The 24,086-nt window shown below is 45.7% G+C and overlaps 3 protein-coding genes across 3 annotated transcripts; 1 reads left to right on the top strand and 2 right to left on the bottom strand.

Moving 5' to 3' along the window:
• The first annotated feature begins 11,535 nt into the window (after positions 1–11,535).
• LOC123406135 lies at positions 11,536–12,278 on the top strand. The gene is made up of 2 exons (XM_045099616.1): positions 11,536–11,782; positions 11,885–12,278. Exons 1-2 carry the CDS (start codon positions 11,645–11,647, stop codon positions 12,035–12,037), a joined length of 291 nt encoding a protein of 96 aa, XP_044955551.1. The 5' UTR covers positions 11,536–11,644; the 3' UTR covers positions 12,038–12,278.
• A 1,686-nt stretch (positions 12,279–13,964) lies between these two features.
• On the bottom strand, positions 13,965–17,724 carry LOC123406134 (inorganic phosphate transporter 2-1, chloroplastic). The gene is made up of 3 exons (XM_045099615.1): positions 16,418–17,724; positions 15,295–15,486; positions 13,965–15,132 (listed from the first exon to the last, which is right to left on the bottom strand). Exons 1-3 carry the CDS (start codon positions 17,108–17,110, stop codon positions 14,320–14,322), a joined length of 1,698 nt encoding a protein of 565 aa, XP_044955550.1. The 5' UTR covers positions 17,111–17,724; the 3' UTR covers positions 13,965–14,319.
• Positions 17,725–19,850: 2,126 nt separating this feature from the next.
• LOC123406133 (L-type lectin-domain containing receptor kinase SIT2-like) lies at positions 19,851–22,105 on the bottom strand. Its single transcript, XM_045099614.1, has one exon. It carries the CDS (start codon positions 22,012–22,014, stop codon positions 20,008–20,010), a length of 2,007 nt encoding a protein of 668 aa, XP_044955549.1. The 5' UTR covers positions 22,015–22,105; the 3' UTR covers positions 19,851–20,007.
• Positions 22,106–24,086: the final 1,981 nt, after the last annotated feature.

Raw genomic sequence — 24,086 nt, 5'->3', positions numbered from 1 at the left:
CGAGCTACCACATGTGTTGTAGGTGTCCTCTTTGCCTTTTTGGTGTCCCGATGCCAAAGGTGGAGAGAGTGTAGGATTTGTCAGTTTCCTCATTTTTGTTGTTGCTTTATTTGTTGAACTTTCGTTGCTTCGTTGGTTGTCTTTGCTTTGTGTGTGAGACTATGAGATTCGTACTTTATCATATGGTGTGAGACATATGCTATCTCTCCTCTATCTTTATTGTCTCATTATTATCCAGTTTATTAGTAGCTTGTGAGTCTAATTATTATGTGCCCTTATCTTCATGCTCACATGCTATGCCTTCCTTCCATGCCTAGTGTTTATTCAGTTTGTTGCAAGGATTGCATCATCTATAAAATCTAGGGGGGTGCTTCTCTTTGGTTGTGTGCTGGGCAGTCCATATCCTTTTTCTAAAATATGCACACATCCAGGGGGGCCTTTCTCTAGTTTGTAGATTTTGGGTTTGTATATGCTATTTCTATATTCTTTAGTGCAAATCTTGTATTGTCATCAATCCACCAAAAAGGGGGAGATTGTTAGGGCATATTTCTCCCTAAGTGGTTTTAGTGATTGATGACAATGCCTGTGCGTACTAATCGTGTGCATTGAGCATTTCAGATAATTCATGACTAGGCACAAGACGATTCGATGCCCCTCGGAATCTTTCAAAGACGGTTGCTTCCTACGTTTCTCTTTGGTGGATTTGAGTCGTAGGAAAGCCGTACTATTAAGAGGGGGTCTGCTTTGGAAAGGTTTGGGTGGAATCATCACGTATACATTTCCATTGCACGACCTTCCCCTTTCTACAAATGGAGCTCCAACCTTGTTTTCCATGTATGTGCAAAAGGGCCAGCGGTAGTACCGCTGACACAGCGGTAGTACTGCCCTAGGGGCGGTAGTAGTTTTTTTACTACTGCTCTGTGGGCTCTAGTACCACTCTCTGAGCGGTAGTAGTTTTTTACTACCGCTCCGCCGAACTTTTTGCGCATCTTTTTGCCTCCACAGTGGTAGGCACGGTAGTATTTTCTTATTATCGTGGTTGGTGAGCTGTCGGGAGGTAGTACCGCTCTTAGGAGCGGTACTACCGCTTGGCTAGAGCAGTTGGTGGGAGGGTAACGGTTGGATTGTACCCCCACTATATAAAGGTGTCTTCCTCCCTGAGAAGTCTACCTCTTACCTCCCCAAGCTCCATTGTTGCTCCAAATCTCATTCTTTCCCGATCTCTCTCCCTAGCCAATCAAACTTGTTGATTTCCTAGGGATTGCTGGAGAAGGCCTTGATCCACACTTCCCCCATTAATCACTTGCGCTTCTTGTTACTCTTGGGTGTTTGAGCACCCTAGACTGTTGAGGTCTCCTCGGAGCCACATTCCATTGTGGTGAAGCTTCGTGGTCTTGTTGGAAGCCTCCAAGCTTTGTATGGAGATAGCCCCAACCTTGTTTGTAAAGGTCCGGTTGCCGCCTTTAAAGGCACCAATAGTGAAATCATAGCATCTCGCATTGTGGAGGGCGTGAGGAGAATACGGTGGCCCTAGTGGCTTCTTGGGGAGCATTGTGCCTCCACACCGCTCCAACGGAGACGTACTTCCTGTCAAAGGGAAGGAACTTCGGTAACACATCCTCGTCTCCGCCGGTTCCACTTGCGGTTATCTCTTACCTTTTACTTTGTACTTATTATTGTTGTGGTGTATTCCTTGCTTGCACTTTGTTGTCCTTGTTGTTAGCATCATATAGGTTGCTCACCTAGTTTTTCATATAGAGAACCTTTTGTGGCTAACCCTAATTTGATAAGACAAGCTAAAAATTGTAGTTGCCTATTAACCCCCCTCTAGTCAACCATATCGATCCTTTCAACAAGGAGGCGGAGCTTTATGGATGCTTCTCCTCTCATGTTGGTGAAAACTCTTCATCGTCGTCTGTCTTGCCTCCTGAGATGCCTACCACCGGGAGCGAGCCCATCAGAGTGCTTGTGGCTTCGGTCATGCAGATCATGCCCGAACTTCAGAATCTATGCTCGACCTTGACTTCACCTATGTCTTTGGATCATTTAGAGATGGACTCATCGGCGACATCATGTGTCTGGCAGGTTTCATCTATGCCATGTGAGCATTTGGAGACACCTGAGTTCATCGTGTCGGTGGTGCCCATTGTTGATGATATTGTATTAGTGGTTCCTATTGATGATGTCGATGTGCCCGGTGTGTTGGGGCCTTCTCTTAAGAGCCTCTTGGTTGACGACAACCATATCAAGAAATACAATGATTTTTATGATTTCCTTGACAAATGGGAGACTCATCAGCCTGGATCCGAACACACAAGTGCTTGTCTCCTGAAGGAGAAACCAAACAATGTGAAATCAAAAAGGAGCAAAAGAAAGAAGAGTGGCGCCAACCAGACGGCGTCGATGGTTTCATGATGGAGGGTGCTCAGTTTTTATCGTAGTCGGTGTCCTCGTCAGGAGCCCCGATGTGTTGTGCAAGCGTTGAGGGGTGCGGCTCTTGTGCGTTAGGAGGGTCACACGTGCAGATATGATGTTTCATCCTTTGCGATTAGTGCGTTTATGAATTGTTTGTATGGGTTTTCACCCGGTTTATTGTGAATTAACTAGGCAACCCTCTTCTTAATTAATCGACGAGGCAAATCTTTTGCTTCGGTTTAAAAAAATATTGTTTTCTACAAACTTGGTCAAATTTTATAAGGTTTGACTTCAGTCAAATCTAATATGTGGAGTAAATGAGAACGGAAGGAACACTTATAAAGGCTGGAGTTGATGATAAGTTCATATGTGAGACCATACAAATAAACAAATACACTTTTACCCATATGTGACACTAACAACCTTCCAAAAAAGATAATAAAGTAATATTATTTTTACTAGGTGTAGAGACATACCTAAATAAACAAATACACTCTACCCTAATATGATAACTCATAAAAACACAGATCGTAAATGCATACGACTCGAGTTCAAAATCAGAGTCTTGATATTATTTTTTTGCCAAACCAATTCTTCCATTTTTGTAGCATAGTAGAAGACATCGAACACACACTACAGGAATCAGAGACTTTGTCGTATGCCATGTCAGACAGCAAAGGCCTTTGTCGTCCGTCTGCAAACGGCAAACTGGACAAAGAAAAATCCGGTAAAGGGGTTCTTTGCCGTCTGCATTGGGCCTGCGGACGGCAAAGAAAATTTGTCGTGGGGGGGGGGACGGCAAAGACCATGGACGGCAGATCCGCGAGACAAAGTCGTCAAGTGTTAACGGCAGCCTTTGCCATCTGCTGGGCCCATGACCCCTTTGTCGTACGCCCTTCGCCCCCTTTGTCGTTTGCCCTGGGAGCCCTTTGCCGTCCGCCAACAGAGATGGCTGATGGCAAAGGAGGCATCCAGTGTGCTGCAGCCCAGGCCTGGGGGCCCTTTGCCGTCTGCTCGGGCACCTTTGCCATCGGTGGGCGGACGACAAAGGCTCCAAAATGCCCCTTTTATTTTATTTTTTATTATATCCAACAATTTTCACAGGAATCAGGTATGTATATATATATATATGACAGGAATAATGTTGTTGCCATACTGATAACCATATTAAAATAAGTTTCATCCATACATACATACATATTATGCAAGTTTCATCCGTACCAAACCATATATTACACTAGTTTCATCCATACATACAAAGTTTCATATCCATATATTACAATAGTTTCATCCATACATATTATCCAAAGAAAATACAAGTAACCCAACGATCTCCCTTTCGATGTACGGCCGCACTTCTGTTAGGTTGTTGAAGATATACAATGAAATGGTCCGCCATTCTTCGACATCCAACGATTTCCCTTTTGAAGCACCGGATGGTGCGAGCTTCCCTTTGTAGGCTGAGGTTGGATCGACCTTTTTTAGGATCGCCATCATTGTACCGAGGCTTCGTGTTATGCAAATGATGATTTTTGGCTTCGTAGTGTGCTGTCACGAAGTTTGCCGCCTCCTGATTAATGAATGCCTCGGCCATCGATGCTTCTACGTTTATTTTTACATTTAGCTCGAAGCGTGTTCTGCATCCTCTCAGTTGAGAAGCACCATCGATTTTGAACGCCCCCCCCCCCAATCTTGCCTCGGTCGGGAGATGCAAAATCAAATGCTGCATTGGATTAAAGAAGCCCGATGGAAAGATCCTTTTTAATTTGCAGATCAACTCTGCCGCCAACTCTTCCATTTCATCTAGCACGCCAGGCGATAGTTCTTTCGCACAAAGAGAACGGAAGAAATAGCTCAGCTCAACCAGTACTAGCCATTCATTCTCAGGGATAAAGCCACGCAACATCACCGGCGTTACCCGCTCAATCCATATGTCCCAATCATGACTCTTGAGACCAAATATTTTCAATTTCTCAAGACTAGCTCCCCTCTTTAGATTCGCAGCATACCCATCAGGGAGCATCAACCGCATTTTCACCCACAATAGAATTTCCCTCATAGCTGGCCTTTCAAGATTGAACCATGCCTTTGGCTTCGCTACGCTTCGCTTTCCTTTCCGTTGTCGCAAGTTTTCTAATGGTCTATCACATAGAGCCTCCTGGTCGATTCTAGCTTTAGGATTATCCTTTGACTTCCCCTCTATGTCGAACAATGTACCAAACATGGCCTCCACAATATTTATTTTCAGTGTGCATCATGTCGATGTTGTGTGGGCAAATGAGGTCTTTGAAGTAAGGCAGATCCCATAAGCATGACTTGTGAGTCCACGCGTGTTCCATATTATACCCTTTGAAATACCCTAGACGCAAAGGATCAAGCGCGAGAGTGTTTAACTGATCAAGGGTCTATTGGCCTGTCAACGCAACTGGTGCAGTCTTTTTGACAACTCTACCTTTGATGAAATTCTTCTTGTCTTTTCTGAACTTATGGTCAGGATCCAGGAACTGTCTAAGCATGTCGAAGCAAGAAAACTTGCGACCCGCCTGCAGCCAACGAAACTGAAGAGATGCCTTGCATGTGGTGCATGAGAACCTTCCATGCACACACCAGCCAACGAATAGCGCATACGCCGGATAGTCATGCGTCGAGTACATGTACCACACATGCATTTTGAAGTTTTTTTGGTAGAGGCGTCGTATGTCTTGATCCCATTATCCCAGGCTTCCTGCAATTCATCCTTAAGCGGCTGCATATACACATTCATATTCTTCCCCAGATAGTTGGGTCCTGGAATTATCAACCTCAGGAAAATGTTCTTTCTTTTCATAATCTCTCCCGGGGGGAGATTGAGTGGAATGACAAATACAGGCCAACAACTGTATTGTGCTGCCGTCATACCATACACATTGAACCCATCCTTGTTAATGGCAACTCGAGGATGCCTTGGATCTGCCGATTTATCCTTATGTAATGCATCGAAGTGCTTCCATGCAAAAGCATCTGAAGTGTGTACCAACATCTTGTTCCCATCCACATCTAGTCCGGTTCTTTTGTCCAATTTGTGCCATGTCATCTGTCTGGCCGTCTCTTCGACCATGAAAAGACGTTGAAGTCTTGGTACGATTCGCAGATACCGAAGAACATTAATGGGGATTTTGGTCTGAATCTTCTCACCCATACCGTTGTCTACCACAATATACCTGGAAGTATTGCAAATGGGGCAATAGTTCAAGGCCGTATACTCAAGCCTAAATAAGGCACATCCATTCTCACAGGCATGTATCTTCTCATAGGGCATCTTAAGTACACGGAGGATTTTCTCTGACTGGTACATATTTGCACGCAGTACATGGCCTTTGGGTAGAAAGCGTCCAAATATCGTCATCATCGCGTCGTAGCATTCTCTGCCTAGGTTGAATTAAGCCTTCATAGCCATTACTTGGGCGATGGCATCCATCTGACAAACCTTAGTGTGCTCGTGGAGCGTTTTGAAGACTCCAACATTTCATAGAAAGCCTTTGCAGATTTCTCCATCTCATCGTCCGAATCCCGAGCATCATCAAAGTCTTGCACCATGTCTTCGATCCCGGTACCATGCTCGTCGGTGCGACGATGAATCACCTCAGCTCTGGCACGTTGGTCACACTCACCATAAAAAGTCCACACTGTATAATTAGACGTAAAACCCGACTTCTGTAGGTGTTTACCCATTTCAAACTATGTCTGCTTTTCCACTTATCGCAGTTGGGACAAGGGCACCATGTTTTTTGCTGGCCATTTGCAAATGCGGCTCTCACAAACCCCCTGGTTTTTGTTAACCATTCATTTGTCATGTCTTTCTGACTAGGGTGACCAGTGTACATCCAAGCATGATCACTCATCTTGCCTAGCTACCTATGGGCACACAAGAAATATATATAGAATTCATCATCTATATTCATCAACTAATCAAGTTTGTCAGTTTTATTACATCCATGCAACCTACACGCTAATAGGTAAAGATAGGTCCTAATCCCACCCGAGTATGTGTAGATTGGGTTCGTTTTCCCATGCTCTGCTCCAGATCCGACGCAGAATTTCGGCAACACCTCCCCGCTATTCTCCTGATACATGTCTCGGCAATAAGCAGAGAGGATGTGTACCCGGAGAACAATAGGGAGGCACTGATGAAATTCCGCATCGGATCCAGAGCAGAGCATATGGGAAAACGAACCCAATCTACACATACTCGGGTTGTCCATGGATAACGTTGGACAATTCAAAAGGATGGCGTTTATAAATATGCAAAGATATGCATATTTATAGATGCCGCCCTTTCGAACGGGAGACGCATACTGGTCACGCATACTGATGATTGAAGAAACCTATAGTTAGCAAGTTTCATCGGCACGAAGACCGGAACAGAGCAAATTAAGGGGGTAGGAGGAGAAGTCATTTGTGCTCACCAACAAACACAGGGGCGGAGCTCGTCCAACGCACGGGGAGGTCGTCAAACAACTGCACATTCAAATTCACCCGATCAACACAAATTTGATGTTTTTATAACCTAATCGGAAAATATGTGACCTAACTCATAATTTACAAAACTATGACCCCGTCGGCCTCTAGAAGGCCGAAAAGCACCTTCTCATTCAACAAGAGGCAGAAGAGGTGTCGGGGGTTGGGGGGTTAGTGTCGTCGAGAGTCAGTGTCGTCGAGGGTCGGTGGTGTCGGATGTCGGTGGCATCGGGCGTCGGGGGTTAGTGGCGTCGGTGGTCAGGGGTTAGTGTTGTCGGGGGTTCAGGGTCAATGGCCTCGGGGGTCGGGGGCCTTTTCCGTCAACAACAGGCCGAAGAGGTGTCGGAGATCGGGGGTTGGGGGTCAGTGGCGTCGGGGGCGGCGTATTAACAGCTGCACAGAGTTTCCTGCCACGGTGTCATCAGGATGTCGTGTCAGGGCGTCGTGTCGGGGTTTCGGGGCATCGTGTCGGGGTGTCATTTTCTTCTTCTTCATCTTCTTCTTTCCTCTTCTTCCTTTTCTTCTTCTTCTTCTTCTTCCTTCCTTCCTTTTCTTCTTCTTCTTCTTCTTCCCTCTTTTCCATTTTCCTCTTCTTCTTCTTCCTTCTTTTCCTTTGTCGTCTTCTTTATTCTTCTCCTCTCTCCTCTCTCCTCTTTTCTTCTTCTTCTTCTTCTTCTTCTTCTTATTCTTCTTCTTATTCTTCTTTTTCTTCTTCTTCTTCTTCTTCTTCTTTTTCTTCTTCTTTTTATCCTCCTCCTCATCATCATCATCTTCTTATTCTTCTTCCCTTATCTACTTATTCTTCTTTTATTCTTCATCTTTTTTCTACTTATTACAATTATGACTATGTAACTAAACCTAGCACTAAACCTATCGCTAAACCTATATAGCACTAAACAACAAAAAAACACAATCTACCAATCATTAACTAAAAAAGAATCTACCACTAATTAACAAAACATAATCTACCTCTAAATTAACAAATAACAAATAACCTAGCACTAATTAACTAAACCTAGGACAAAATCTACTATTTAACTAAATCAACTTACTAAACTACCACTAAATCAAATAACTAAATCAACTAACTAAATCAACTAACTAAATCTAATCAAATAACAAAAAACAAACTCACCTATTAGCTTGAACTGGAGAGGAGGGCAGTGGGCAGCCGGGGCGATGGGGGACCGGGCCGGTGGTGGTGGAGGGCGAGCTCCAACGACGCGGGGAGGAGGGGAGGGCAGCTTCGGCGGCGCGGGAAGGAGGGGCGTGGGGAGGAGGGGCGCGGGGAGGAGGGGAGGGCGAGCTCCGACCGTGGGCGGCGGCGGTGGGCCGGAGCAGCTCCGGTGGTGGCGGCGGCGACGCTCGGGTGGGCATGGCACGGGAAGGAGGGGCGCGGGGAGCTCCGGCCGTGGGTGGCGGTGGTGGGCCGGAGCGGCTCAGGTGGTGGTGGCGGCGACGCTGGAGTGGGCAGGGGGCGAGAGAGAGAGAGAGATGGCTTAAGAGAGAGAGGGGGGTGAGTGTCGTTAGGGGAGCGGGGGTGGGGGCTGATTCCCGTTAGGGTGGCGCCCCTTTGCCGTCTGCAAAGGCTGGGAGGCAGACTTCAAAGGGGTTGGTGGGGTGGGGTGGGCTTCGTCCGTTAGGGTGGCGCCCCCTTTACCGTCTGCAAAGGCTGGGAGGCAGACATCAAAGGGGTGGGTGGGGTGGGGTGGGCTTCGGCCGTTAGGGTGGCGCCCCCTTTGCCGTCAGCCTCTCCTTTGTCGTCCGCCTTTGGTGTCTTTGTCGTCCGCTGGCAGACGGCAAAGGCAAGACTGACGGCAAACAACACCTTTGCCATCACATTTCTGTTTGCCGTCAGCTTTGTGCCAGCTGACGGCAAAGAGGATCTTTGCAATGTGTCAGCGGACGACAAAAACATGGCAAACGACAAATTTTAGAATTCCAGTAGTAACATTGTAATTCCAACGTGGTCATAAAAGTTGTCCTCCTACCAAATCCACAATATTATGCGTTCAAATTACTCATGTCCATTCTCTTATGTTTTAAAATTTAAAACGTCAGCTCATAGTAAATCTTGCAAAGGACCTACAATGTTCTGTATAATTTAAAACGTCATCTCATCGTAAATAATATTATATTTACGCTATCTTTTTAATTATAAACCATGCAATAGAGGTAAGGCACCATCAATTTTTGATGTTCTCGTGAGCTAGTAGTATTTCATCGTCTTGTTATGGTTCCGTAGCAACGCACATGCATTGTACTATAAAATATATAGATAGAGATAGAGGATTTGCTAGTGGGTTTGATGGAATGTTGTGACGTGTCATATATGCATGACTTGCTGATGTGATAAGGTTGCATTTGTAGGGAAAATAGTTGGTGATTCAAACTATTTAAAAGTAGAGTTTAGGTTCAAATTTCTACCAACTTCAGCCTTCTTTGGTTCATAAGATAGGAATAAAAAATCATCGAAAGTGCAATAACATGCACCTCAATTTCTACACAGATGTCGTTTGATGCATATGAAAGGATTTTTTTCATTGAATCTGGGCTAATATTTTTTTTCTTGGGAAAATCTATTTGGCAGTGTGTCCACGGACGTCGTCCGATGCGGCGGCTTGAGACGTACGTATGAGAGCGTGTGTAACCTGTTATGCAAGTGCACACACACGCATGTTAATCACTGTTCAAGAATTCATTCGATTAATTAGTTAATGGGCCAGTTAATCGCTACTTATTGAATGGCCGATTCGAATAACACCTATTCATCGCGTTAACTTGCCGTACCGATTAAATGGCTTGCTAGGCCGATTAAATGGCATGTTAGACCGGTTAATAGGTTGTCAGGCTGATTAATCTTAGTTGGCCTACTAACTTGTGGGCCAAAAAGGTCCAATTTTTTGGCATGTTACCTCTTCCATCCTCCTCTCGCTCCTCAATAGCTAGGATTTGATCAAACAATACACTATTATGGTATATAGCATAGCTGAAAGGATAAGAGTAGGGTATAATACATAAAAAAAAACTAGAATATGTTCATAGGTTCCTATTTAATCTACCGATTAATGGCCGATCGATTAATTTAATTAATAAAACGATTCATCGATTAATCTCTACTCCCAAGCTGACCGAGCAGCTACCGTTACATTTCCTTAACAATGATACTAATTAGTAGCATGCATGCATATGGTCTAAGTTTTTTAAATGACACAGCATGCTAGCCACGCTTGTATCCTGTTACGCAAGTACACACGCATATTAATTAGTAGCATGCATGCATGCGCTTTTGACTATTCCTAGTAATCAGGTAGTAGGAGGTGCAGGATTTACATGCTAGGTAACCATTATTTGTTAACCTCTCACACAATTTTTTTATTCATATATAGTGTACTAATACATATGAAATAATTGGTCTTCAGATATGTTTAAATGACAAGCACGGCAAAATAACGAGACAATTGTATTCACAATAACTGACAAGCTTATATAAGGCAACTGAGTATAGTTTTATCCATATATAATATACTAGTACATATGAAAATAACTGGCCACTGCATATAACTTAAATGGCATGGGTTGCAAAATAATACGACAATTAGTATTTATAATAATTGACAAGTTTATATAGACAACTGAGTTGAATTAATTTGATAAGAAAAACAAACACCACAACAACTAGGTCTTAGAACAATCAAATGTCATTTTATGACACAACACACCAATCAGATAGAATTAAATTAATAAGTACAGCAAAACAACACACAAACTATTCTTTACAATAACTGACAAGTTGCATGAGATTGTATGGCAACTAGGTAGAAAGAAAGTGATAAGAACACCAAAAAAACTATCGTAAATAGGATTATATAAGCACCGACAAGCTTTATGAGATAATATGACAACTAGGTAGGATTAACATGGCAAGAACATCAAAACATTCTGTGAATTGCATTTTATAAACACATAATCTTTGTATGAAACGACATAAAAAATATAGCAATTAAGTTTATTTTATCCGGCAAGTAAGTGGTTAATAATATGGTAAGTGAGTGAAAGAATATGGCAATTATCAGATGGAAAAAAAGTTATCGAAACATGTCGATATGGGATCTTGTTTCGAAGATCTTATCGCGATAAAGTCAACGATGAAAACAGATCATCGATTGAATCAACGGTTATAAAGATAAAATATTTTAAATTTCAAACATTAGAAGCATATTTAGGATGTGAACAACAACCGCCGCACGGGAATGCCAACATGCAGCGCCGCTGCCTAGTTGAGTCCTTTTTTCTTTAAAATGTAAAGGATTTATTTTTATCCTTCATACGAATAGGAATACATTCCTACTCCCTCCATAAACTAATATAAGAGCATTTAGAATGCTATTTTAGTAATCTAATCGCTCTTATATTACTTTACAGAGGGAGTACAAACCAGGGGGCTTCAACGATTTTTTTTCTTGCAAAATTCCTATCTTTAGTATTCCTCCAAATGGAGGCCTTCTTCGTACTGGGGATGGGCTGGGCCAGAAAGCCAGCCAGCCAGGCGCTGCTGCTCGCCCAGCAAATCCCAGCCCACTGTGTTGGAACGAAACTGCCGAAGGGAAAAAACCTCGACGCCGTCGGCCGGTCACATTTCAGTAGGAATAGCCTTCGCCAGTCGAATTCCTCTCTCCCTGCCCCCCAAAACCGAACTAGCGGCGGCGGCGAAGTGGTTGGTGGAGAGGAGATGCTGCGATTCCCGGCGCTGATGCGGCAGTGGCCGTCGCCGCCGCTGATTCCGGCGTCCACACTCCTCCCCGTGCCCGCAACTACCCAGGAGGACGAGCTCCTCCTCGCCATGGCCGAGTCCGACCTCGAAGACAAGGTACCGCTGCCCTTCCCCTTCATGTCCGTGTCCTTCGTCCCCACCGCACCCCGCAGCTCTAACGCCTACCCCGCTCTGCTCTTACTTGCTCTCCCCTCTCAGCTGAACGCGATCCGCAAGACCAACAGCAACCTGGTGATCATAGGCAAGCCCACCAACGACGTGAAGGAGGAGTACGACGCGGAGGTGGAAGAGGACGACGTCGACAACGTTGACGAATCCGACGGGGACGATTTCGACCAAGAAACCGGCTGAGCCGTCCGGCTCCCCCAGGCTCCAGTCCCAATACGTTGGCCTTTCTGCAAAGCAATCTGTACGCTTGTTGCAGCCCGAGATCCCCAATTATCTCTAGTTGTTACTAGATCAATTTGTGCAAGCTATCATACTTTACTTTGCTACATGGTGTTTCGACGATTCGGGGGGTTTACCTACCCTTGGATTAGCTCGTTAATGCTGTCAGGTATTTATCGAAACACCGATATGAATCATTTCTCTATGTGAATGCCTTACCGCCTTGTGCTTCTTGGCCACGTTTCTTTACAGCTGAGTCAATGATAATCTGATATTGGGTATCTGCGTTTGGAAGCTAGGGACACGTGATTCACTAATGTGCTCCTTGTATTCCTTTCTGAAGCAGCACCATGTATGTAAATTGTGATGGTCAATCTATATTTAGTGTTATGGATAGGGACAAGGGGGTGACCGCCCTAGAGATGGAATATTAGAGACAGAGGTCGGATTCAATTTGAGATAGGGTTCAATGTTTGACCACTCCAGTTACATAACACATGGGTGCCAAGTAGATCATCTCTATGTAAGAGGAAGCATTTACCAAGTATTGGGAAGCAATGGATCAATTATGAACTTATGGTTATTGGTGAGGACCAAGTCGTAGCCCAGTTGCGTGTCTGCACCTGCCTAGGTTCGTCTCCTAGTGGAGTGGACGCAAAATTAGCCACATTGGTTAAATTTCAGTAGATTCCTTTCCAGGGCCTCTCATTCTCATTCTCATTAAATTTCAGTTGGTCTAAAAAATTGTGAGTGTTTCGTGGTGTAGCTTAGTCTAGCTATCCTGCTATGACCCAATGATCATTATAGCAGGACCAGCACATGCAGGAAGAAGTGGAACGACACAACGGCGATGATCAAGTAAGCCGTGAAGCGTGAAGTAGTGGAGGACATGAAGTAGCTGCTAGAAGTTTTAGGCGTCGAATCAGGTGGAGAAAGTACATGGCTACATACATGCGCATCACTGTTGATGGCGAAGGGTGCCCTGATCCTGGTCCATCCTCTAACCCGTGGTAAATATTAGTAAAGCTTCGACGTGCCATCTTCCGCATCTGTCATCTCTATCTATATATAGGTTGATGCTCCTAATCCTTAGCATGCACAGATTAACCTTTTGGCTTCAGCCTTACATGCACGATAGTGTGCATAGTATGGATACTATATATAGTCTATCCTTGATCTCATGAACATATAGGATTTAAGGAAAAGATATTGTTAATGTTGATCAAGTTCAGTTAATTACTTCCATGCTTGTGTCCACAAAAAGGAAATCCTCCTGTGTTACTGGTGAGTTTGTCGTCAGATCTGATGAGCATTGTGAAAAAGCATGTCCCATCAAGGCATAGCCATTGATATACTCAAGAGTCAAGACTAATTAGTAAACAGAATGATACCATGGAAAGAAGGTAGTCGTCATACAATTAGTAAACCATGTGCAAAAAACATCTTCTCAAGACTGATTAGAGAAACAGAATGATTTCGGCCTTCCAGATCGCCAAGGTCTTAAATGATAATATACCAATCGTATGTCTGTATGATTTTTTGTAGATTTTTTCCTTGTGGATTTATTCAAACATTCCTACTTATTTGTGTTCTTCAATAAAAATAAAACCTACTTATTTGTGTTCTTCAATAGAAATAAATCCTACTTATTTGTGTTCTTTAAAGAAGTAAATATTTCTCGTGTAGCCACGGGGGTCGATGACCGATTCCCCTAATCTCATTGTTATTTTTACTTTCAGCAATTCGACATACTTGTAATGCCAAACTTGCCTTTTACTATTTATCATGTGGTTCTTCCATTTTGGCCAAAGAAAAAAGAAAAGAAAAAGATTCACATTTATAGTGGCGCTGAAACAGCAATACCGTCAATGTGGCATAATTACAAGGCTAGTGAGACGAACCAGTGTCTATTATGTATGATAAAGTAATCATATCTCTACAAGAAGTTGCAATATTCCACCTTCCGGTAGAAAACATAAAGATATAATCATATAGGTGGCATATTAGAGATAAAAGATGAAGAAGCTGGGAGTCTCAAACATGATTGTTTACCGTAAACCCTTTATCCTAATCTGTGTTTTGTTGCCAGGAAAATGATTATTTGCTCTGACAAATCTTTTCAATTTCTCTGTTGGAAACTCCTTGAGCTGACTCATCTATTCACTGTTACACTTTTTTTTACAGCATAAATTTTTTAGGGACAATGGCTGGACCTCTCAAAACAGAGATTGTATCTCACAAAGCACTCACATAAAGTATTTCAGAATCTTGGTCAAGATTAATGTATAGACGACTGATAGCAAAGCACCAACTGGAATTGTGACCACCCAAGAGACCACAATTTCACGCACAGTCTCTGCTCTGACTCTGTTGAGACCTCTTGCAAATCCCACACCCATCACTGCACCAACAAGTGTATGTGTAGCAGATATTGGCAGCCCAAGCTTAGATGCAAACAATACCACAGAAGCGGCCGCAAACTCTGCTGCGAACCCCCTTGTGGGTGTTAGTTCGGTGATTTTCTTGCCAATTGTTGCTATGACTCTATAACCCCACATTGCAAGCCCTGCGACAATTCCAAAACCACCCCAAGCAAGGACTTCAGTCGGTATGACTATCTCAGCGCTGCTTGCTACGCCTTGAAGAAGAGACAAAGCTGCGGCCAGAGGCCCTATGGCATTGGAGACATCATTGCCTCCATGAGCGAATGACATGAAGCATGCTGACAGGACCTGCATGTAGCCAAATACGCCGTACACAATCTGCAATTGAGCTCCTCTAGGGCCAGCGACGTCAAATCCACCTTGCTGAACATCTGTATTGTCAGCTATTGCTATCTTTTCTGCTTCTGAAGACAGTAGGTCACCAAGCTGTTTTTTGATTGCCCTGCTAACAAAGACCGCTCCTATTGCCCCACATACTAATGCTTGCAGAACGGCAATGGAAAATGTCTTGCTGAGAGGGAAAGCGGCAAACGAGATTGCAGTGACACCAGTAAAAACGGCAATAGGTGCAGAAGCAGCTGCAGCCTGACCTGGATTTGGTGCGCTGTATACGAACTGAAGTGAAACATGGTTAGTAGAAATAGTGTTTGTGTCTTGTATTTAGGAGATTTTATTCTCTGTGATTATCTGCTCAATAAGATGTCTGACCAATAATTTTGCAAAGATGTCTTGTTTTCTCATTTACCATGTTGCAAGTAAAGTTAGTATAGTACTCACCCTGCGTATGCACTTGTAAACAAGAAATGAGACTGCAGCACCCATCAGTGGAGAAATAATCCATGATGAAGATACTCTAGCCAAGGAGCTCCAGAAAACTGCATTGACCCCTCCATATACCAGCCCAAAACCAACCATAGCCCCAACAATACAATGGGTAGTTGACACAGGCCAGCCATAAGAGGAAGCAACCTAAGAAATAAAAAAGGGTAATTCAAATAGATGCTTATGAATATATGCTACATTCTCAAGGCTGTAAACTTAAGTGTATTGCTGGTGTATATATTAGATTTGGTGATGATAAAAGCTATTTTTGTCAGCATGCTAATTGCATTGAATTTTCACTCGATTCTATCAATATTAACACTCTGTTGCATAAACAGATGAAACATACTCCCTCCGTTCCTAAATATAAGTCTTTTAAGAGATTTCACTAGATGACTACATACGAAGCAAAATGAATGAATCTACACTCTAAAATATGTCTATATACATCCGTATGTAGTCCTTTAGTAGAATCCCTAAAAAGACTTATATTTAGGAACGGAGGGAGTATTATCTAATAACGCAATTAGTGATCCACTAATTTTTTCTTATTCCAGCATAGTAATATATTAACATTGTCTGTTCAGTTACCCCTACATTAGCATTTGTCTTTCTCTAGCTGAAGTAGTTGTTGAAAGTTTAGATAGCAACCTCTGTGAATTGGAAGTGAAGTGCACTTGAAGTTTGAACTGATGATCCTGAGTCTGCCTATAACTGGATCCTAAAAATCAAAATTTAGACCAAAGTTTTCTGATTTCCACATCAACCAGGCTAAAACCAAATGTTGAATCTGTCAAGTTCCTTTCCCTTCGCTGCTTTCTTACTTCTCTTAGGATAAAAGTTTCTTTTGTAATCAGGTTCCCTAGAATCAGAGATAGCATTTGCATGCTAAAACTCACAGGCACTCCATCAACTAGCATCTACAAGTGCATAGGTTTTTGTAGTATCATAAATATGCCACTGAAGATATCTTACATCTTCTGTTTTCTTATAGACGGAAACTGTGGAAATCTTGAATAATTATGTGATGCTAATGGTATAACAAATCTCAAAAGGGTTATTTGTGATGGAATGTTACCTGCAACCATGTACCAGCAGCAGCGAGGGAGGACAGCAATCCAGCAAAGAGCAGAGAATCATTTCCTTGGAAGACAGATGTGACGAGGATGCCCTTCTGCATGGTGCTGGTGACATGGGTACCCATAAGGAAAGCTCCAGAGAACTCTAGCACAGCTGCAGTCAGCACTGCCTGCCGGAGAGTCAAAGCACCAGATCCTACCGATGTCCCCATGGCATTTGCCACATCATTCGCTCCAATATTCCATGCCATGTAGAATCCTGACAAGAGGGTCAGATATGCCAATACCTTCATCTTGGTCGTCCCATGGAAGAGCAGCGAGCGCATCGCGAGTGGAACAGTGAGAGCTGCAAATGCAATCAGCACAGAGATTGACATGGCCATCCGTGGTGAAATATGGAATGCCTTTGCCATCTCTGACAGCTCGGATCCTCCGTTCTGCTCCCCCGAGGCATCTGGTTTTGCACTGGAGCCATCATCATCAGCGTTTGCAAAGGAGGACAGTGTGGCGCGCGGAAGCGCCAGGTGCGAGTTGAGTGTCTTGGCAGGCGACACTTTAGCGAGACGGAAGCAGTGAATGGTAGGTGGCAGCTGAGCGGCAGGGCAACGGAGCAGGAGAGCGGCAGCCGCAGCTCGCCCTCCTGCTCCAGCATGTGCTCGGGCAATGGAAAAGAAAGGAGAAGATTGAGACATGGAGTGGCAGAAGCAAAAACCAGGGGGGAAGCACCGAGAGGAAAGAGATGATATGATCAGGGGAGAGTAGGAGAGGAATGGGGAGCGGTGGCCATAGCCAATAGGAAGGAGCGTGGGAAGAAGTGAGCATGGTTATGTGGATGGAAGCAAGAGCTTGCTTTCTGTGGTGGCCCAGCCTGGGCTGGCACGAACCAACGAGTGGTGGCAAGGAACGAGTGGTGCAAGGGGATATCGGCAAGATTCCCGCCTAATCCATAATCTGGGGTTGCAGCGGGCTTCATGACTGTTTTGTTTTCTGTTGCATGGATGTCTGGACTCACCGGACCTCCCTCCAGTCTGTTTCTTCTCAAGATCCAAATACGTGCCTCGTCCTGTTGCTTTGATTCTCGGCCTGGCCTTTAGCCTGGCATTAGCATCTTCTTAGGGTAGGTGTTTTTTTGAAATGTCTTGTTAGGGTAGTTGGATTTTGAAGCAAGATGTTTCTTCTGTTCCTTTTTCCGTTTCATGTCTTGTGTCATGCACTGTGTAGAGTAACTGGAACTAGTGTCCCCTCTAAAGACATCATTTATTTTTACTGTTCTTATTATCACTGTTTTTATTAGTACACACTATAGAATTTCCTGCACCTTAATTATTACTGACGACAATGTAACAGATTGTGTTGTGGAGTGGAGGGCAACTCAAGGGTATTTCTTCCTCTTGAAGAAATCGCTTGAATGGAACAGCTCGGGTCCAAGATTCGTGTATCTCACTTATGGTCAGTCTTGTGATATGTGCATGAAGCTGCATTGTGATTTGCTTTTGCCATTTTGCGATAGCAGATGGGATGCTACCGTGCTGCTGGCCAAGGACTACCACAGGGAAAATGCAACCACTTTGTGCTCAAGTCCAGACGGCTGCTGAGAGGACTTTTTCTTTTCATCCAAAACGGAGGTCAAAGATTTGCCTCATCGATTAATAAATTAAAAAAACAAATAAGAAAAGAATTGAGTCACAGTGTTAAATAAGACCGAGAGAACGGCATGACAATTACTTAAGAATTGAGTCAGTGTTACAAAAGATCGAGAGAACGGCATGACAATTACTTACGTAATATCAATTATGACAATTACTTACGTAATATAACCCGCGCCCATGGTTAAGAACCACTCTAACGCGTTGACCTATTTCGTTTGCGGGCGTCCGTTTGGATTACGGCGGATAGAAAAGTCGACCCAACACGCTGACTCAGACGGCTGCGCGTTAGTTTTTTGTCCGCTCGTGACCCATTTTAGACGTAAATTTGAGCGTCATTTGCATCGTCGCAGACATGTAGCGAACACACGTCTCGCCCGCGTGCTCCTTCTCCTGGTCCGTTAGTCGACGTCACAGTCTCTTCTCAAGCACACAAACCATAGGTCGGCGACCACATTTTCCCAGCAATCCTAGCTCTCCAGCAACAAATCCGCAAATCCACCGACGGGGTGTCTCCTGTCCTGGTGTGGGAGGCCTATTGGTGGATCTGCAGCGACGGTGGGATTTGGTGAAATTTTGCGCATCTTGGTGGCGGGATTTGGCGAATCGGGTTGTTGGCGTACTGCGCTTGCCATGGACCGGTCGGGTGCCGGTCCACCAGGTCCGGACAATCCCTTGGTGCCACATGCATGCTCTTAATCCACCTCTAGCCGGCCGGGTTTGACTCGTCGTAGGTGGCTCGGCGTTGGCTCAAAATATTGCCGGCTCACCTTTTCCGTTCATACAGTGTGGCGACTGCTTGCTGCAGGTCGTCCACGCATTTCTTGAACACCGGAACATCCCGGTTGGGCGTTCGTGAAGTGTAAAAATGACGGGGTAGGATTTTCATTCGGTCTTTTGCTCTTTGCTTGATGCAACTTTGATAGCTTATTATTTGTTCAATATTGTGTGTAGGATGAATGCAATTTTTGGTATTGGAAAGAAGAATACATAAATCTATTGATCTCACGAAATTTGCTACATGTTTGTGCACTTTTATCTAGAATTAAAGGTATAGATAAGATTAAAGATGAGACCAAAGGGAAATCAATGTCACAGATCAACAACGAACACATAAAAAAGATGCTAGTCCAACTAGTAGGAACAATTAAGGAAGTTGGACATCTTTTAAAATGTCTAATTGTGATTTTTGTTTTCTTTGATATTATCTTCGTAGCGAAGAATATAAAAATAACGTCCAAATCCGAAGCAAAATAGATGCTAGCTGACCACGCGGACGAAAAATGGATCGACGCATTGGATGCACGATCCATTTACAAAAGAGGGTGGACATGCAGTTTCAAACGGATAAATGACGGACAAAGCATGCATCCATTTGAATCGTGCGGTTGGAATTGCCTTAATAGGCTTTGTTCATATCAACTAGGGCGCTCATGTCATATCGCCAAGTCGGCACCCCGCTAGACCATTACAGCAAAACCTCCTTTTACGATTTTTTTTAATGTTTACGGGCACTATTTGCTTATTTTTTGGTTGAGGAGTTGTTGTAGTATTTTTTTGGTGTGTGCAAAAATATGAAGACGAAACGCCGTAATATTTGAAAAAACCTACACGGCAACCTTTTGTACTCCCTCTATACCATAATAATAATTGTAGTTGAAGAATACTAGTCTAGTTTTTTTTAATTATAATTATTATAATACGGAGGGAGTATATTGCAACAAAATAGTGGACGAAAAACATCGTATGTCCCCTTGTTTTGAGTTGTGAGTTCTGAACACTATAGTTTCCTGCATGTTGGCCAAGGTAATTTGAAAGTGTATTGCGGCCAAAGGATAATTATTGGGTTTACAGTTGTACTAATTAACTTGTGGCACTACACATGCATAATACAGTAGTAATAAAACTTGTAAAAGCCGTGAATTAAACTACTAGCCCTGAAGTTATCTTCCTCCTGAGAGGGTGGAAATTGTGCCAAAGCTCGACACCAGATCCGGATACGACATGGCGGATTCGTCAAACCCCTTGTTTTGCATCAAGGTGAGCACGTCTGTTGGTGTGAGCTCAGGGAGCGGCGTAACACCTGCGAGATAGCGCATGACCTGTCCAATGGCAGGCCTCGCGCTAGCGAGAGGGTGTGAGCACATGAGCCCTAGCGTGAGCACCAGCCCTGCTTGGTGGATGTCGAACCCGCCCTGGAGCCTCGCGTCCACCGTCTCCATGAGCGTACCATCACGCCAATGCTCCAGCACCCAGTCCACCAGCGCTATCTGTCCGCCCTGCGCATTCTCCTTGATGGGTTTCTGCCCGCATGCAACCTCAAGAAGGAATATGCCGAAGGCGAACATGTCGGTCAGAGGGGACACCCTGCCCGTGCGTATCAGCTCCGGAGCCAAGTAGCCCATGGTGCCGACCACGTGCGTGGTTTGCGAGTCTGCCCCATGGTCGTACAGCCTCGCTAGCCCGAAGTCACCAAGCTGGCCGTTCATGTCTTTGTCCAGGAGCACGTTGCTGGCCTTGATGTCTCTGTGGATGACCACTTTCTCCCACCTCTGATGCAGGTAAAGCAAGCCGGACGCGACATCATTGACGATCTGAAACCTGAGAGCCCAGTTCAGAGTAGGCTGGCCCTCCCTAGTGTTATATAGATGTTTATCCAGGCTTCCGTTGGGCATGTAGGCGTACACCAAAAGGAGTTCACCCTTTCGACGGCAATAACCGAGCAGCTCCACAAGATTGCGATGTCGGATGCGGCCGATGCTTGTAATCTCAGCTATGAACTCTCTCATCCCCTGTCTTGACTCGTGGGACACCCTCTTCACTGCAACCTCCAGCTTAGATGTCTCAAGCACACCTCTGTATACCCTTCCAAACCCCCCTGCGCCAAGCAGATGCTTGTCCTTAAATCCCTCGGTTGCACGGAATAAATCCTTGTACAAGAAGCGGTGTGGCCCGAACTCGACCTCCCAATCTTCCCGCAACTCAGTGTACCTTGATCTCCTCCGCATGACCAGGATAATGATACCACCCAACCCAAGTACAAATGTTGCCGTCACTATTGGTAGAACGATGTCGAAGACCTTGGACCGAGGCTTCGGGCCAACCCGAGGTAACTTGGGCAGCTTGGCCATGTCGATGGCCGGAGCTTCTGTGCTCACGCCCAAGCTCCAACCAAGAACGAAATGCCGCGAATTCACACGGCCTGTCGCCGCTGAGAACCCGAGATACACCAGCTCAGTGAGCACCGTGGAGAGGTCGTAGCTGGCTGAGAGGAGCGGCCTAGCAGGCTTGGCCATGTCGAAGGGGGCCAGTGTCACGTTGATCTCCTTCCTCTCCCCGTGGTAATCGATCCACACTTGCATGGCCTCGCGGCTGATGAGTTTCATGCTTCGGAACTCGCCGCTCTTGTCATCGTAGTAGCCGGCGTTGTATGACCGCAGGGACTGCAGGCCGTTGATGTCGATGCCGACGTGGTTGGCGTTGATGTCCTTGAACTCCACGCTCTGGATGGTGTCCAGCTCCACGGCGAAGATGTTGTTGCTGGCGTTGCCATCGTTGTGGACGTTGGTGAGGCCCAGGTACTTGGCAGGAAGAGCATCGGAGAAGTTCCTCCGCGGAGCCATGACGAAGGCCATGCCGTGGGCGCTGAAGTCGGGGTAGACGGAGACGATGCCGAACACGAAGGCGACGGAGAAGGACCGCACCTTGCCATTGCCGCTGGCCGTGGAGTCGCGGAGGCGGAACGGGGCCGGGTGGAACGCGTGGCCTTTCTGGTACGCCGTGCCGTTTGTCAGCTCCAGGAGCCCGTCTGGCGTGACGGTGGCGGTGTCGTCGACGGCGAGGTTCGAGCCACTGAATCCGGAGTAGATGAATTGGTCGTTGGCGGTGGTGATCAAGGCTGCGAGGTTCAGGCCCAAGGGGATCGTCAGGAGGAGTACAAGGGAGGACATTTTTCCTTGTTGCTTGGAGCCTGGTTTGACAGTGCGTCGTCTCGGCTGCTAAAATCAGGAAATGTTTTGTTTTGGAGTTGAGTATACATTCGTCGGCTGTGTGTGAAGCATGTTGGTGTGAACTGTGAAGAAGAAATATCCTATGTACTCCATGACTTGCAGGGAGAGCAATTCAACTACGCAACGGGTACGTGTCATGACTGAAATCTAGAGAAACCTGAGTGCACGTAGGTACACGTCGTGGAGTTCATCCTCGCAGCGAGGGCCTCTCGGCACGCTCCAAGAACGCGGTTGCGCGGCTCGTCCAGAACAGTGCATGGTGGCCTCGTCGCCGAGCGGTGCCATGACCGACGTGAAGTGAGACGTGACATGAGTGAATTGCACGAAAGCATCCTAACTGTGGCTCGACTCGTCGAAAAAATGTATTCTTTTTCAGAATGGAAACGTTTACAGCCGGTGCGTGGACCGGTGCGCGGACCAAACGCTCGAGCCGGTCGTATACGACCCGCACCGTCTTTCTGGATCTGGCGGCCCCTACGCCCCTGCACTGCTGACCTTGCCTTGCTGCTGCCCCCGCGCTGCTACCGTCCACATCGTTGGTGCCTGCCCCCGTCGACCGCCCGCATTGCCGGTGCTCGCCCCCGTCGGCTTCCCGCTTCGTTGGTTCTAGCCTTCGTCTGTCGTTCTCGTTGCTTGCTGCCATCGCGGACTCGTGCGCACACAAGTGTTGTAACCGTTATCTAAAAAAGCTTCAAACGTTGTTGAAAAAAAGCTTCAACTATAGACAAAGAGAAAGCTTTAATCGGCTTTGCCCAGCAAGCAAAGCTGCAACCGTAGTTGCATTTTATTATTACCGGCTAACTTTTTGCTACATCCATCATTGTGGACCTGCGACCTAGCAATGGCTGCGACGAATTTTTGTTGCAACCGTAGTTGCATTTTGATACTACCGGCGAACTTTTTTGCTACATCCATCAAGGCGGTGTTGCGACCTCACGACGACGACGACGACGGTGAATTTGTTGCATCCGTGGCCGAAATTTACTACGTCGCTGCTTGTTTTTGCTACCATCGACGGTTTTTGCTGCATGGCTCGATCTGACGGTAAACATGGTTCGATCTGACGGCTCGCGCGCGACCGGCCAATCTGACGGTCAACAGGGTTCGATCCGACCGGCTGAAAGTTTCAAATAGATAGTCCTAGGAAAACGTTTCATTTCATTCGAATGATTTCTTCCACTTTTAAACCGACTCCTGTGTGCAACATGTGTCCCTCTCAGGTCATCAATCACTCCATCTAACCTTATCTCGTTTCTCTTTCATCAATGGCAAAGGAGAGGCCATCAAACCCATGACGAGTACCACCAACCACCGCAGCTAGGAACCGGGAAGAACCGTCACCGACGGTCGCATGATGCTACTCTGTCGCATCGGGCACCCTCTTGCTGCAATCCTGCCATGACTGCGGCTGCCATTGACGCAAGCAGGAGAGGAGTTCATCATCGACACTCGCAACAGGACCCCATCTCCGCTTCGCAACATCGGGCCAACAACGCGTCGCAACATCCGTTGGCGCCGCCATGTGGTGTTGTTGCCATGCGCTGCATCAAAGCGTCGACGCTGTCACTATTGTATCGTTGCATTTGCCGTCGCACACTGCATCCCAACACCCATCGGCACCGCAGTGCGTTGTTGTTGTTGTTGTTGTTGTTGTTGTTGTTGTTGTTGTTGTTGTTGTTATCTTTCAATCGAAGCATCTCTCGACGCAGCGGTCTGTTGTCATTGTTGCATCGCTGCATCCGTCGACGACGCCGCATGCTGCGCCATAGCATCCGCCGGCGGCCGGTGCTGGCATGGAGCTCGCTAGGCAACATTGCTGCAGTGGAGCATCGCCGGGGCCGCCCGAGCTGTAATGAAGCGTCGTGACATCGTCGAAAGCTTCGCTGGGTTGCAATGAAGCGTTGCTGGAGCTGCAATGAATCATCGTCAGAGCTACATTGACACACCGCAGAGAGCATTGAAGCTTTGTCAGGGTTGCATTGAAGCACCGTCGATGGTGCAATGGAGCACCG

Source organism: Hordeum vulgare, chromosome 6H (assembly GCF_904849725.1).
Source record: "Hordeum vulgare subsp. vulgare chromosome 6H, MorexV3_pseudomolecules_assembly, whole genome shotgun sequence".
NCBI lineage: Eukaryota > Viridiplantae > Streptophyta > Magnoliopsida > Poales > Poaceae > Hordeum > Hordeum vulgare.
This window is presented reverse-complemented; position numbering and strand designations above follow the sequence as displayed.

Bases quoted from the DNA above. Each gene is read 5' to 3' on its own strand.
- LOC123406135 (XM_045099616.1), top strand. From the start codon at position 11,645: ATGCTGCGATTCCCGGCGCTGATGCGGCAGTGGCCGTCGCCGCCGCTG. The intron at 11,783-11,884 runs GTACCGCTGCCC...CTCCCCTCTCAG, and splicing joins AGTCCGACCTCGAAGACAAG to CTGAACGCGATCCGCAAGAC.
- LOC123406134 (XM_045099615.1), bottom strand. From the start codon at position 17,110: ATGTCTCAATCTTCTCCTTTCTTTTCCATTGCCCGAGCACATGCTGGA. The intron at 15,487-16,417 runs GTAACATTCCAT...TTTATTTCTTAG, and splicing joins CTGCTGGTACATGGTTGCAG to GTTGCTTCCTCTTATGGCTG. The intron at 15,133-15,294 runs GTGAGTACTATA...GTTTCACTTCAG, and splicing joins TTTACAAGTGCATACGCAGG to TTCGTATACAGCGCACCAAA.
- LOC123406133 (XM_045099614.1), bottom strand. From the start codon at position 22,014: ATGTCCTCCCTTGTACTCCTCCTGACGATCCCCTTGGGCCTGAACCTC.